Raw genomic sequence first — 14,369 nt, 5'->3', positions numbered from 1 at the left:
TGGCCCGGGGCCTTAGACTCACCTCAGCTCTGAGCTTTGGGAGGACTTTCTTGGCCTTTAGTTTCTTCCTCAGCGAGATGAGAAGCTGGAGCTGAACGATCTCTAACCCTAAATTTGAGAGAGTCTCCGACATTGTCATCCCTTACCGTACAGGCGGATTTGATATTCATGGTGATGTCAGAGGCACTTTGAGATCACAAAGTTCCCTTTTAGGATGTCAAAAAGAAAATTAAATGATAAATTATGTTCACTGTAACCCCTGTAGGAAACATGTCATTGCTTTGTGGTTTTAAAAACTGACCCATATATACATACACACACATATACATATACACACACACATACACGTGAACGTGTACGTACGTATGTGTATATGTACGTATATACATATATATATATATACAGCTGCTAACTCTTATGTAAGTAGGATATTCAGTTTAGTGAATGCCAAATTCCCTCACCATTCTGATGCAGTATGGCTTCTCTGTAGTTTGAAAATATTGTGTCATTTGATTAAAATATACAAATCTGGGTGGTTCTTTTCGTGTGTGGAGAGAGAGAATGAGAGGCTTGTGGGGATTCATTGTGATTTAGTCCTATTTTTTCTCTGTGGTGATTTTGGGGTGTGCCTTAGGAATGCTACCCTCAGATTCAGTGTCAACATCACGTCGTGCAGCAGCCCCAGATTATTCAGACTCAGCTCTGCCCGCCATCCCATTCTACCCAGCAAACCCAAGTCATCACGGGAAGTAATTCAATGGCTATGAACACTGGCAATGAACTGTGCTACGGTGGATCACACCAAACACACGAGCAGGTAAGATGAATAGGGCTAAAATGTCACCCTTTGATCTCTCACATACAAAGCATAAGCTTGCTGATTAGTCACCCTTCGCATGATCTCACAGGCTTCAGTAGAAAAATATGACCAGACTTGGGTGCAACTGAAAGTCAGAGAGAATACAAAATGGAACCTTGTTATGCTCTAGCCAGGTAACGTGCTTCCGACGTCTACTCCTCTGCTCCATTATGTGGCACATGAGATGAGATTGGAAACGAGAGAAGATCCGGCAAGTGCTACTTGAGATGTTCTCCTGAGCAATCCCTGCACTACTCATTCTTTAATGTTTTTTCACTTTCAATTGCACCCGAGTTAGTCCGTAAACTTTTAGTAGCTCTGATATGTGTTGGCTATTGAGATGTCTTTCAAGATCTTAGAGAACATACATATTTGTATACATATAATAATGTACTAGTATCTAAAATATGGACACACATTTCTTGGCAAGTGTTAAGATATTCTTATACTGGAACTAAGATCTTACTGGCCTAACCTTTGCAAGCTCAGGACATCAGAGTACCAGATGTTGCAGTAAGCCTTAAAGACGACAATAGTTTCGAAGGGGGTACTTTGAAGTTGGGTGTCCCAGAGTGTCAAGACAATATCTCCATGTTTAGTATTCGTTTTCATTGTCTAAGGAGCTACACGCATGAGCCCACTTGCTGTGATGGTCTCAACAGGATGTGGAATTGGACAAATCATGTTACTTTTTGTGTTGAAAAGTAGGACAAGTGACACCATGTCCTTTGGCCACAGCTTCGTTAGGAAAGTGTACCTAAAGTGTTTTTCTTGGGATGGTTAGTCAATAAATAAGCAATCCTGGAGTACGGAGGCTGTGAATGCGCTTTAGAATGACCGGAGGCACTAAATATAAGCAAAACCATCTATGTAGTGAGCTGCTTCATTCACAGAATCACAACATTCTTCTCTCACTTTTTCCCCCCCATTCTGTACCATCACCTTGTTTAACTTAACTTAGACTCACAATATCATGTCCTTGTGCTTACCAAGTTGGCCCTTGAAAACTATTTGTTGACTTGAAGTAACTTGTCCATTTTCTCCAGAGCAGGCCATGAAGAATTTGTGCCAAGTTACTTAAAGGAGAGACTTTAAAACCACTATTTTAAATACTGGATATTTAAACCCTAACCCCAAATAGGTATGAAACATCTTCTCACTTAAACCACTTAGTTCATCAGGTCAGTGCTTCAGGGCGCTAATAAGACCAAAGTTGTTTTCCAGTTCACTGGCTCATCTTTGGAAGGTAGGTCAGGCAGCACGTCTTAGTCCACCTACTGTCTTTCTTTTGTACAATCTCGGTGTGTCCACCTTTTAGAATGAGAAGATGTGGATTCTTCTGCCGAACCCTGGTGAATTCAGGTCCTTTTATAATATACTCTCTTTGTGATGTAATTGTTTTTAACTCATTCATACTTTGCTTTTCTTCTTCCTTGAGCAGAAGAAAATGATGAATCAAAAAGTAGGGTTTGTCCTCTGAATTTGCCTGACCTAGAAGGCTGTCTTCTTGGCTTCTGTAAATCCCTCAAGATTTAACTCCAGCTTGTCTACACCAAGGGTAGAAGTCTGTCCATTTGCAATCATTCATTCTAGAATTTAAGAACTCACTCTGATTTTGTATGCACATCTTTAGTGGCACACTGTTGTCTTGGAATTTCAAACCATGAAGTTTTACAAAACTGTTGAGAACTCTCTTTTCATGTATTTGGAAAAGTAAAATACCATTGGGGAGAAGCCAATCTCTACAATGTTTCGTTTTTTTCCTCAGGTGACTATTGTTCAGGAGGATGGCCCTGAAAAACTGGACCCCAAGTATTTTGGTGAACTGCTTGCTGACTTGAGCCGCAAGAACACGGACCTCTATCAGTGCTTACTGGAGCATTTGCAAAAAATAGGAGGAAGGTACTATAAATGTGTCATGTCTAAGCCTACTTATCCCATTGGATACTGTGATGTTGCAGGAATAGGGCTATCTCCCACTATCTATGAAGGTCAGCCGCGGATATGAGTCATAGGGGACCTGCATTTGATTCTACCTGTGTGATCCATTGGGCAAGTCATTTCCTTTCCCTGGGCCTCTGTAAATGATTTGCCAGCTATTACAAGGCATAGAACCTCCAGGAATAAAATGATATTCCTGATGGAGTGTTCCCTGGTCAAATCACAGTTGGAAAACTGTTTTCTAGTTGGAGCAACACATCTGAGCACAAAGAATTAGCATTATCTAATCTAGATGCAAGTATTAGGACAAAGGCAGCCCCACAGTGGGTCCTTTTTGGCTTCAGAAGGCAGGACAGGCTAATAGGAGGAAGTTAATGGTACCTTGGAAGACTTCCTCCCCCTTACAGCTATCCTGAAGCAGACTAAAAAGCTTTCTGAAGCAAGAGGTTCTCTCTTACTGGAAGTCTTGAAGGTAAGGCTAGATGACTGTGACACTTGAAGGGGGCTGCGGAATTAGACAGAGATTATGTGGAAGGAAGATAAGGAGCAGTGGGTTTTATAGGTAGTTGTGGAGATTTCTTGTTGTTCATAAAACCACTGGGTGACACTAATATCTGGTACAACATATACTGCCTACCTCTTATGTGCCAGTCACATAGTAGTGGGGTCACAGAGCTGGAGATACAGCGAGCCCATGAGCATCTCCTGTACTTCTTTGGAGCTCTTTTTAGGTCTTGCAGAGAAGTCTGCACCACTGGGTCTTTGGCAACTAGAGATTTCCACAGATTCTACAAACAACAAGCAAAGGTAGTGAAGTAGGTGATGGGTACTAGCTCCTAATTGGAGTAGTTTTGCTCAGAGATGACCCTGCACACACTTTCCAGGCATGCTTTAAGGCTGGCCCTGCAGGGTTCCCTCTTGATCTTTTAAATGCCAGCACTAACGTGTCAGCGTGAGACTACTCCTCACTAAAGGACTGCAAATACTTGTGAGGTCACGCTTTAGCTTTTGCCTTGAACTTACTATATTCTGAGAACAGGGTTTATTTAATATCCCTGGTGGGGACTAGCTTAGGGAGAACACTTTCAGGAGTGAGGACAGAGAGAAGTTTGTGATTCTTCTCCCCATTCTCTGATGGAACTACAAAGTTCAACAACACGTGAGACTACCTTTGTCAAGATGTCTTTGGTGACTGAGTCACTGTGGCAGGGCTGGCTCAGGCAGATGCCCTAGCTCGATTCACCTACCTCAGAAGAGGGGAAAGCAAGCACATGGCTAGCCTTTAACAAGGTGAGTTTGGACCTTGAACTATTATTAAACATGATGTGTTCTCCAGCTCCACTATTTGTGAGCCAGAGCCAGGACAAAGCTTGTGCTTGGTTAACTATTTGGTTCCTTCTATGAGGAGATGGACACTGAAATCAAGCTGTAATGCTAACTAACAATAAGAACTTTGTACTGACTAATCCAATTTCTCTTCAATGTTGCAGTAAACGGGACCTTGACTGCACAGATGAGGTAAGGAAACATGTCTATTGAGCAGTACTTATACAATCTATACTAGTTCTAGAGCAGGGGTCCTCAAACTAAGGCCAGATGCAGCAGCTGAGGCCTATTATCCCCTTCACCCAGGGCTAGGAAGTTTCTTTATTTAAAGGCCCACAAAACAAAGGTTTTGTTTTTACTACAGTCCGGCCCTCCCAGTCTGAGGACCCCTGCTCTAGAGAATCTTTAAGGGTGTGAGTTCATAATGGCCATTCTGTCTAGAAAAAGCAGTCTAAGCATTGATTACTGTGTACTGCTTCTAATCAACATTTGCTGAAAATCTAAAACATTTTAACAGCTGTTCTTTCTGACTGAATGTCACGTATAGCCAGTTAGGCCCTATCAGTTCAGCATCCAGAATTTCATTACCTCAGAGCATCTGCTGTAAGAAATTGCAATCTTAAGTTATTAGCAACTAAAGAAATGGCAAGTGCCATTTTAACGGGAAGGATCTGCAACACTGTCATCCCCAAATCACATAGAGCTCTGAGTAAACTTCGTAGTGAGTGAATTTTCCCCAGTGCAAATATTGTTAATGATCATCTTGAGTGGCAGAAATGATGAAGGAATGTTGATTTTAACGTGATAGAAAATATAATGGCTTTTTTTGTCTAAATCCCCATCTGTTTCTAAACCGAAGTAAGATATTTTAATTACTTTTATTCATTAATTCTTAAATTACCTAAAAATGAGGACTGAGGCAGTGTGGTAGAGCCAGCCTTGGCAGGCCTGGGATTTCAATTCTGACTCAAAAATCTGTGCAACCGTGAGTCATACCAGTAACCCGAGTTCTCCAAATGCCAAGTGGGCATAAACCTTAGCCCACAAGGTTGTTTGTGAAGAAGAAAGAGCTTTGTAAAGTTGGGAGCGCTAGCTAAGAGGCCTTACTACCTCTGAGATCTGTTTAGCACACTGGCAGCGGTTCTATGACTTGTCCAATTTCCCCAGGCTTTCCATTCTTTTGGAAAAGACCCAGTTTTATTCAGCAGCCAGTGAAAGCATGTACTTGTTGAAGGCATGGGATGGCATCGCATCCTTTCATCCTCAGATCAGTCTTTTCAGAGATTTAGCAGGACTGTACCTGTGGACCCTCAGCCAGTAGGTGCCAAATGACTAAACATCCACTTTGTCTTCCTTCCCAGTTTAAATTTCCTTCATTTCGAAGTACTTGTCTGTTAGATTGCATAGGAGGTTTTACAACCTCTTTCAGACTTAAACTGGGAAGGAAAACAACCAGAACTAAGATTAGATCAGGGCTTAACCTTTTTGTGTGTCCTGGACCCCTTGGTGAAGTATGTGGACTCAAACCCTTCCCAGAATTAGGTTTTTTAAATAATTGAGGGAAATGCTAAGTTGCAGGTGAATGAAAATAAAAATAACATTAGTAGTAAAATACTAAGTGTAGTTTTTTCTTTCCTTTACAGTCAGAAGACATAGAAGCCTTGATTCCTAAAGGGCTCTCAGAGTTCACAAAACAGCAAATCCGCTACATCCTGCAGGTATGCTGAATCGGGGAAATCAGCTACTCTAGCAAAAAGTGTGGTCAGTCCCTAGCAGTGGCCGCTAGATTCTCCTTGCTCTAGTGCCGATTGTGCATCTTGGACCTACTGTGTTTCCTGACTCCTTGGGACCAGGAACTCAGAGTCTCTAAGATGACGTCCAGTGAGCCCACCATGGAGGTGGAGGCTGTGGCTCCTCTGGTTGGATTCTGAAGTTTCCAGAACTTGCATTCCCTCATGCTTGGGCAGGCCTCTTCCCCTAGGTTGCTGTTCCTGGCTCCAAAACCACTGACCTTCTCTTTTTTAAAATAAATGAGTTTGAAATACCAAAGGGACAATCTCTCCTCCTTTGAAATGGGAAACTATGCTATTTATAATCAAGTCGGACTTAAACCTGGTGCTATTTTCTCACTTCTAGGGTGGACTAGTGAACAGGGCTGCTACCCTCACGTCGGGAGGCTCTGGGTTCAAACTTACCTTTCTTACTTAGCCTGGCTCTGTAACCTCAGTGAATCGCTTCCCCTTTCGGGGCCGCAGGCAACTCGGACTACAATTTAGAGTCGGCCCATTTGTTCTGGTGGAGAGGCTTTCTGACAAGTGCAATTGCAGAGAAAAATGAAATGCAAACGTTCAACCCCAGAAAAGTAAGATGCAATAGTTTGATAAAGAAACAATCCAAGTAACGGTAATTTGCTTCCAAAGAAAGAAAAGCAGAGGTTCTTTGCCTGAGAATGGCAGATGGCTCAGAATGACCCCTGCCCCCTTTCCATAAAGGAAATTAATTGTGACCAACATTTATTTGGCAAGGAAAGAAAGCCCCTGGAGATTGGGGGAGGGAGACAGGTCTGAAAATGAAATACCTTCTTCTTTTCCAGATGAGAGAGATCTCCAACAAGTCTCTGCGGCTGGTGCTGTCCACCTTCAGCAATATACGGGAAGAACTTGGTCATCTCCAAAATGACTTGGCGGTAGGAATGGTTTTCTTATTACCTCCCTAGCCCATGTTTACATAAATAAAAAACCCACCGTCCCTATTGGGCTCTAAGTGATGGCCCATTCCATCTCTGCTCCAGATCTTATTTGGAGGAAAGTTTTTCCTCCTGCAACTTCTCCCCGTTGCTTCTGGTCCTGGGGGGGGGGGGGGGGGGGCAGAGGTGCAAAGAGAACCCGTGGAATCACTTTTCCCCACAATGCTTTTTCATATTTGACCATTATCAGATGTCCAAAAGAATGACATTATCAGTTACTTTAAAAACAATCTTCCCAGGCTCTGACCCCAAGGGCAGTTGCTGGCCTGGGCTGAGGCATATTGAGATGGAAGGTCCACCAAACAGACAAAATGCTAATGGTCCCTCCCCTTGTAAAATCAGCTTTTTGAATCCTGGAGACTAAAGGTGATTCAGCCCAGCACTCCTGCCTGTTAAGGGATCTTTGTGTATGTGGTTCTCCGGCGTTGTAGCTGTCCCTCATGTCTTCCCAACTAATCTCTGTGTCTCTTCCTCCTCCTCCTCTGTCCCTTCCAAGATAAAAGTCAAACACCATCTCTCTCACCCTCACACCACTAGGGTCTTTCCTAATCCACCATGTCCATCTTTTGCTTTATGTATTTCTACATGGGCATATTCTCTCCCCCCCACATCTAGTCCCTAGAACTCTTCTTTTTATTATCATTTGGAAGTCCTTTAGTAATTAACAAATTGCTTCCTAAAATGCCTTTTCTCTAACCAGTAATTTCCAGAAGACTTAGGGCATCATTGTGGAGGGGAATCATAAAGGTGACACCTTTCCAAGTGTCAGTTCAGGGAAACCTCTGAGATATTTTCTTTTGGTAGTGAACTTGTGAGAGATGCAAGTTTTGTAAGCTCTAAATGCTTTCACATTCAGGATCTTTAACAAATGGAGGTCAAGTACAATTGAATAATTACTCTTTGAGAAATCTTTAAAGTTTTATCTCTTATTCCCACAGTCCCTGGAAAATGACAAATTAAGACTTGAGAAAGACCTGGCATTCAAAGAGACTCAGATAAAGGAGTACGAAGCACTCCTGGCATCAGTGAGAGCCAATAACCGCCAGCAGCAGGTGGGCCAAGGCTTCTGCTGAGAAGAAAACCTTTTTTGAGATCAAGTCACTGGGTACAAAGTTGAAATCTGGAAATGACTTGTCATGGAGACTAAATTATTTGCAGGGAATGGAAGCTACTGGGGGAAATCAAATCCCAGCAGCCCTTAATGAACTATGTAATTAGACAGTACATCATCAATAACTGAATTCCAGATGATACAAAAACAAAAAAGCACAAGTCAATATTTAACCTATCTGATTCCATTTCCTTCTTGGTAAAATGGGGTAATAATAGCACCTTCTTTCCCTGATTGATGTAAAGATAACGCTTTACAAATATTTACATCATCTTCAAATGCCATGACTAAATGGACAAGTACTGGAGATTTCTCTTGTGAAAAAAATTCATCTTAGAGAACCACTCCATCACGAAGGAGCTGTTGCTCTATTTTGTCAGTACTCCTATCCAGCACTCTTATTGGAGAAACTACTGTTGAGTAGCAAGAACGGTGAAAGACACCAAAACTGGCAGTAGCAAAACATTTAAATGGGTTAACTCCGAGTCATCGATTGATAGAATAAGAAGATCCAAATAGTTGCAGTAGCTTTGTCTCACGAATTTGGTTTTTCCTTACAGCAAGGACTACAGGACTCTAACTCAAAATGTCGGACTTTGGAGGAAACCATTCTCTCTCTCCGCCACGGCCAGTCGGATATGGAATACAGACTAAAGGAATTAGAATACTGTAAAAGAAATCTGGAACAAGAGAATAAAAACCTTCGACTACAGGTATATTCAGTCTGCTGTTGCAGGGGTAGAGAAGGTACACCCTCTATCGGCCTTGTCGGGCGGTCCGTTTCCCAACACTGACACAGACGCTTCCCATCAGAACCTCGCTTTCCTCATTTGTCAAATAGGCCAGGAATGAGGCCGTCCTCAAAGGGTTAGATACAAAGTACTTTATAGATATAAACAACAGTTATAGAAATGAATTGCTATTAAGTAAAATGCTAAGGGGAGCAATTCTGTCCTACGTAGGTATCTGAGACCTGTACCGGCCCCGCGCTGCAGGCTAAAATGGACGAGATTGGAAGCCATTATATGGAAATGGTGAAAAACTTGAGAATGGACAAGGATCGAGAAATCTGCAAGCTGAGGGTATGTTCAAAGGGTAGCTGTGGAAAGGACAGACTAGTGGGAGTCCTTTCATTCTGTAGTCTACATGGAATACCTCATTGGATGCCCTCTGGGTCTTGGCTCCTAGCCAGACGCCACGACTCAATAACATGGGGCCAGAGGATAATGAATTTCTGGCACCGGTTTCACAGCCTCTGAAGAGGGATCGCCGCTTCAAGAAAGCATGTGTCTGGGCACACTGCTGGAGGGCTCACGCTATCCTGTTGGATTTTTTTTTTTAATTTTAGGCACAACTGAACCAGTTCCAAAAGGATGTTTCTAGAAAGGAAGGAAGTTGCAGTGACTACCAGCTTAAGCTTCATGAACTGACAAGTTTGCTGGAAGAGAAGGATTGCCTTATAAAGAGACAGTCAGAGGTAAGAAGCCATCTTAACAGAAATACTTCCTCTAAATACAACTTTGGAAGGAGGGGGAGTTCAGGTACCTGAATGCCAAGCTTTTGACCTAGATTCCAAGGGTTAATAAGCAATTTGAAATGAGAAAAAGTTAAAACTTCAAATGGAGGCACATGTAATCTTTCGTGATGGTTTAATCAGATAGTAATTCTGAAAGCGTTCTTTTAGATCATTCCTACCTAAGTGCTCCTGAGTAAACACTTCAAATACTTATCAAAGGCACTGAACGTGATGGGAGATGTGATCGTAATCTCTTTTATTTGGAAGGAACTCTCCAAATTGAGGCAAGAAAAATATTCATCCCATAATCAGACCTTGGGTGCTGGAAGGACCACTATCACCACCACTAAAAAGTAAGGCCTTTTCCTAATATACCCCAAGCAGACTGTTCTAATAACTTATTCCCTGACCAAGGTCTAATGATTCTCCCCTTTTCCCCCTGTTAATGAATGACAGTAAAAAGCACTTCACTTCATTAATCTTTCCTGGCCCTCTTTATAGAAGCACCTCCTGTCCAGCAAAGATCTAAGTCATGTGAGATGACACTCTAATTTCCTTTGAAATAGTGGCTTTGGAAATTCCCATCACTTTCTCTAATGGTCAGCAATATGCTCTCAGAATCGTTTGGGGGGGGGGGAAACATTTGGGGCTAGCAAATGGTAGTAGTACCCATCAAGTTAAAGATGTTTCAGGGGTGTGAAGGCCAAACAAGAAAACCGTCAAAATGGAAGGAAGCCTAGGCCGAGGTGTGTCAGAGAGAGAGAAAAAGTACAAAATGTTGGTTTGTAAAAATGCCTTCCTTTCTCTAGATACAGAACCCAATATCCAATTCTGGGGCTTCTTTATGACGACTATGAATACATCCCCCCAAGCAGCGACACCCAGACCATTGTCATCGAAAAGACAGAAGACAAATGGACTAGTAGTGTAAGTTCTCTCCACTTAGAACAAAAAGCAAAGCAGCAGCCAGGGGAAGTTTTTCCATCAGCAAGAAAATTTTTCCAAATTGGATATTTACTATGTAAATATGGACAATATTTTCTTCTTTCTCCTGAGAGAGAAACTGAAGTTTTGTTACACCCTACCCCTTTAATTTGTCTTGCTATCTCAAATGTGACATAAAAATTACCACAGACCTCAAATTTTAGGATTCTAAAAGAATCATGAGCAATTGGACTTACCTCACTCCACTGGACACAGTGAAAACTATATTCTACATAGCAAGCAGTAGCTCTGTTTCCCCAGATGATGTAGTGTAAAGCTGTTCTGGAACTGGAGTCCTGCTTTCAGGACTATCACCCTCTGGCTCCTCTAGAACCAACCCGTTCCAGGGAAAATCACCATTGACCAAAGTTTCAGAAATACTCGTAGAGCTGGAGTCTGCCATGTTTCTAACCAACTTTGTTTTATATGAGGTGCTTTCTCACCTGCCTTTCCCATGTCCAGGCTGTTAGCCCCTCTCCCTTCCAAGGCAGCATGCTTGGCTTCCTTAGCAGATTAGAGCTATGGCAACATAGCTGTTACCAAGGACATCAAGTAGGACTGTCTTGTGGTCTTGACTGTGATGCCTTAGGAAGAACCCTCCACAAAGCTCACCACAGCTTACAGATCCATCCCTGCCTTCTGACTAGTTCCCTTTGATCCAAGTCCCAATATTAAATAATAGCACAGTCCAAACCATTAAGGCACCAATTGCCTAACAGATGCTACCACTGATTGATTAAAGGATCGATAGGAGAAAACCGTACCGTCACTAGCGGACTATGGCAACGGGCTTCGTTTTGGTCCTAATCGTTGCATTTGTTTGGTTTTTTCCCAGCCATGAATTTAGCGGCAGCCATCCAAAGTTCACCCGGTGACCGTGCCACTACTCACGTGATGGAAAATGGAAGCAGCTAAGGTCATTCCACATTCCGAACCATGACCACACCTGACCTGCCTAATGAAAATAAGAAGCTCTGTAAATGGCAGTTTTTCCTCATGTCTTTACAATGGGAAAAGGGAAGGTTTGCCTAAGTTTTTACTGCAGACAAACCGAGAGCATGCTCTCCTTAGACTAAGGTACTTTTTGGGACAGGGACTTTTTCTATTCTGTCATTTTCCCCCAGATGATAAAGAGCATGCATCTTCACTTCAGATAATACTTTTCAATTTAAGAGAGGTGGAGGGCATACAATTTAATCAGTAGCTATGTTTTAGGGCTTGGATTTTTTTTTCCCTCCCTTTATATATGTATCTCTTGAAGACAACTCAGGTGATGGTTTGCTTTAGTTCACGAAAGAACAAGGCTGGGACTTCTCAAGACCTTAATTAGTCAGGTAATTTCACAAAACTTCAAGAAATCAAGTAATGATATACCACACCCCTGTCCCCTTTTCCAAGAAGCGATTCAAAAGCGAGTCAACTCGATTCGGTGACTGTGCTATGATAGTTCCCTGGCTTATAGATAACTTCACTTCATTGTACAAAAATGGACGCGGCAGCAGCAACTTATTCCTGCTTTATATACCCAACTTACTCGTGCACCCGAAAACATCCATTTCTGGCAAAAATCAATTATACTGTTTGCATATCTGCATTTAACTTTCCAGTTCAAGAAATATTTCAGATGATTGGAAAAAGCAACACACACTTCTCATCCCGTCTTGCTACATACATTGTCAATGTGGTGCACAGTTTATAAGGAAATATTATTGGGGTCATGGTTTTCACTTCAGTTTAAATCTGATAAAACTGGGAATTGTAGCAAAAGCAGGTTTTCTTGAGAGAAGCGTTCTGGATTTCTTTCTAAAAGTTTAGGTGTACACAAGAGGTTACAGGCCCTGTAGGTAATCCTTCTATGTAACGAATAATCAAAGCCTTAGAACGAAGCAAAGTAGATGCTATGAAGTGAGCTCGGTGTTTGAAAATTCTAACCCGTGTCATTTTCCTTACCTTGAGACAAGAAAGAGAGTAGCTGCTCTGTTCCAGGGTGTGTCACCATACCCACCGAGTGGGTGCCACAAGACAGTGTCGCTGCTATTAGAATCAAGGCCTTTCAGCTGCTGCAAATTTAAGAAAACAGCCTCCCTCCCCCCCAAAAGAACAAACCAATCTGAGACAGTCTAAGGTGGACCCACCTTCTGAAATTCCATGGTATGTGTGTTACCATTTTAAAGGTCTGTGGTTCTTAATTCAGTTTGTGATGAAGAGCAATAAATCTGGCTGAAGAGGCCTTTTCTCTTCACAGGCTAAATCTCTGCAAATTGCAAAGATAGTGTCAGGATTAAATGGGATTTGATTATCTGTTAACCTTTCAAATTTAATAAAGTGGAAAATGGCATATGGGGAAAAAAAAAGTACAGTGTGAATGGTCTTTATTGAGATACTGCCCCTTAAAAGGAAAGTAGGGGTGTCAGTTTACAGAAAATGTGCATCCTGGGGGCGATGCTCTTCCGAGTCCACATTCACAAGTACACTTACCTTTGGAAAAAAGAAAACTACCCCCCAACGTGGGGCTATTTGGTACCTCTGCTCAGACAAAACATAACCAGCAAAGTGAAATGGTTTATGCTTCTCGATGACAATTGCTGCAGACTCCTAATTCCAAAACTTTCATACGTTAACTACACAAACTTTGAAGTTCTTCGACTCTGAACTATTCTTAAATAGCCGATCTACTTGGAATAAGAGAGAAAATGAAACGTGAGAAGTTACCTAGCTTCCAGCATTTCCTTTAAAAGAGAAGCAAGCAATTCATATTCATTCTAGAATAGGCTGAGCTATACAATGTTTAGGCAAACAAACATTATGATGTAAAGGGATCTCTGGGAAGAAAACTCATCAGCAAGTCACACAGTGCCACCCATCCACCCGCACGCCACTGGGACCACCCCCTCCCGAATCTCTGCAAAGCTCTGGGGAACCGAATTTTTTTCTCTGGATGGCCTCAAGACATGATTCATTCCCCCACCCCAAGTTGAGGAGGTCCACAAAGATCAAGTCACTTACCCTCAGATCACACAGAATGGCAAGGACAGAGCCAAGATGGGAACCCCGGTCTCCTAGTCTAATGTTGGGGTTTTTCCTGCTACATCATATTGCCTTTAGACAAATACATTAAGTCATCTAGCCTGTGCTTCAGGTCTGGATACTTGGTAAAAAATATTCCCAATGAGCCTGTGGTCTCATCTGTAAAACCAGAGAACTAGGTTTCTAAATTCTTATTTGAACAAAGTTGAATTCCTCGTTCCCCCTCCCCCCCAAATTTGGTTAGCATAAAATCGGTTCACAGAGCTCTAGATCCTTTGGTTTTCCAGTCAGGTGCCACAATGACTAAGCAGTAGAAACAAGAGTTAGCGAGATGACTGTGACCCACATTATTGACAATTTACATTGTTTTGAAACCAAGAAAATTAGAAAACAAGACTTTTTAAAAAAAAAATTGACTCAAGAGTAATTATAAACAAAGCCATTTCCTAAAGGAAGAATTATTCCAATAAACTGAAAGCAAACATTTTTCAGGCATCAGAAATTAATCAAGAAAGACTCCATAAAAGCATCAAGTGCAAGAGATACTTTTTATTGTATGCCCGTTACAATAACATTTAGAAATAATAGTCCCACATAACAGTGACAATTTTATGTTACAGCGTGTGTATCATTTACAGACACATAAAACCCATTTTTGTTTGTTTCAAATTTAATCTTTTGAGATTTCAAAAAGATTAAAAAAAAGTTATTCTCAAAGAACCGATTCTCATCTGGAACAAAACCAAAAGGATGAAGGTTGTCTGAATTACAAAGCCACGCTATAGGAATGAAGTAAAATTTCCATTTTTTTAAATCATGTGGACAACACCTGTGTGCAAACATGAAGCAACTTTAAAAA

At 41.7% G+C, this 14,369-nt stretch overlaps 2 protein-coding genes across 3 annotated transcripts in view; one reads left to right on the top strand and one right to left on the bottom strand.

Moving 5' to 3' along the window:
• POF1B (POF1B actin binding protein) overlaps window positions 1–12,837 on the top strand; it is a 44,629-nt gene extending 31,792 nt beyond the window's left edge. The window contains exons 7-18 of the mRNA XM_031944882.1: window positions 635–817; window positions 2,628–2,761; window positions 4,291–4,318; window positions 5,770–5,844; window positions 6,720–6,812; window positions 7,811–7,924; window positions 8,544–8,696; window positions 8,946–9,065; window positions 9,332–9,460; window positions 9,767–9,852; window positions 10,309–10,426; window positions 11,319–12,837. Coding sequence (XP_031800742.1) covers window positions 635–817; window positions 2,628–2,761; window positions 4,291–4,318; window positions 5,770–5,844; window positions 6,720–6,812; window positions 7,811–7,924; window positions 8,544–8,696; window positions 8,946–9,065; window positions 9,332–9,460; window positions 9,767–9,852; window positions 10,309–10,426; window positions 11,319–11,324 — 1,239 coding nt within the window. The 3' untranslated portion in view covers window positions 11,325–12,837. The remainder of the gene's footprint in view (window positions 1–634; window positions 818–2,627; window positions 2,762–4,290; window positions 4,319–5,769; window positions 5,845–6,719; window positions 6,813–7,810; window positions 7,925–8,543; window positions 8,697–8,945; window positions 9,066–9,331; window positions 9,461–9,766; window positions 9,853–10,308; window positions 10,427–11,318) is intronic.
• Window positions 12,838–13,425: 588 nt separating this feature from the next.
• ZNF711 (zinc finger protein 711) overlaps window positions 13,426–14,369 on the bottom strand; it is an 89,233-nt gene continuing 88,289 nt past the window's right edge. Inside the window, exon 10 of one of the 2 annotated variants that reach the window (XM_031944879.1) lies at window positions 13,426–13,669. In XM_031944879.1, coding sequence (XP_031800739.1) covers window positions 13,619–13,669 — 51 coding nt within the window. In that variant the 3' untranslated portion in view covers window positions 13,426–13,618. Of the gene's footprint in view, window positions 13,670–14,039; window positions 14,340–14,369 lie in introns of those variants that run through there. The other variant, XM_031944881.1, reaches the window with a different exon arrangement.

Source organism: Sarcophilus harrisii, chromosome X (genome assembly GCF_902635505.1).
Source record: "Sarcophilus harrisii chromosome X, mSarHar1.11, whole genome shotgun sequence".
NCBI lineage: Eukaryota > Metazoa > Chordata > Mammalia > Dasyuromorphia > Dasyuridae > Sarcophilus > Sarcophilus harrisii.
The sequence above is the reverse complement of the archived record's forward strand: the minus strand, read 5'-3'. Positions and strand labels throughout refer to the sequence as shown.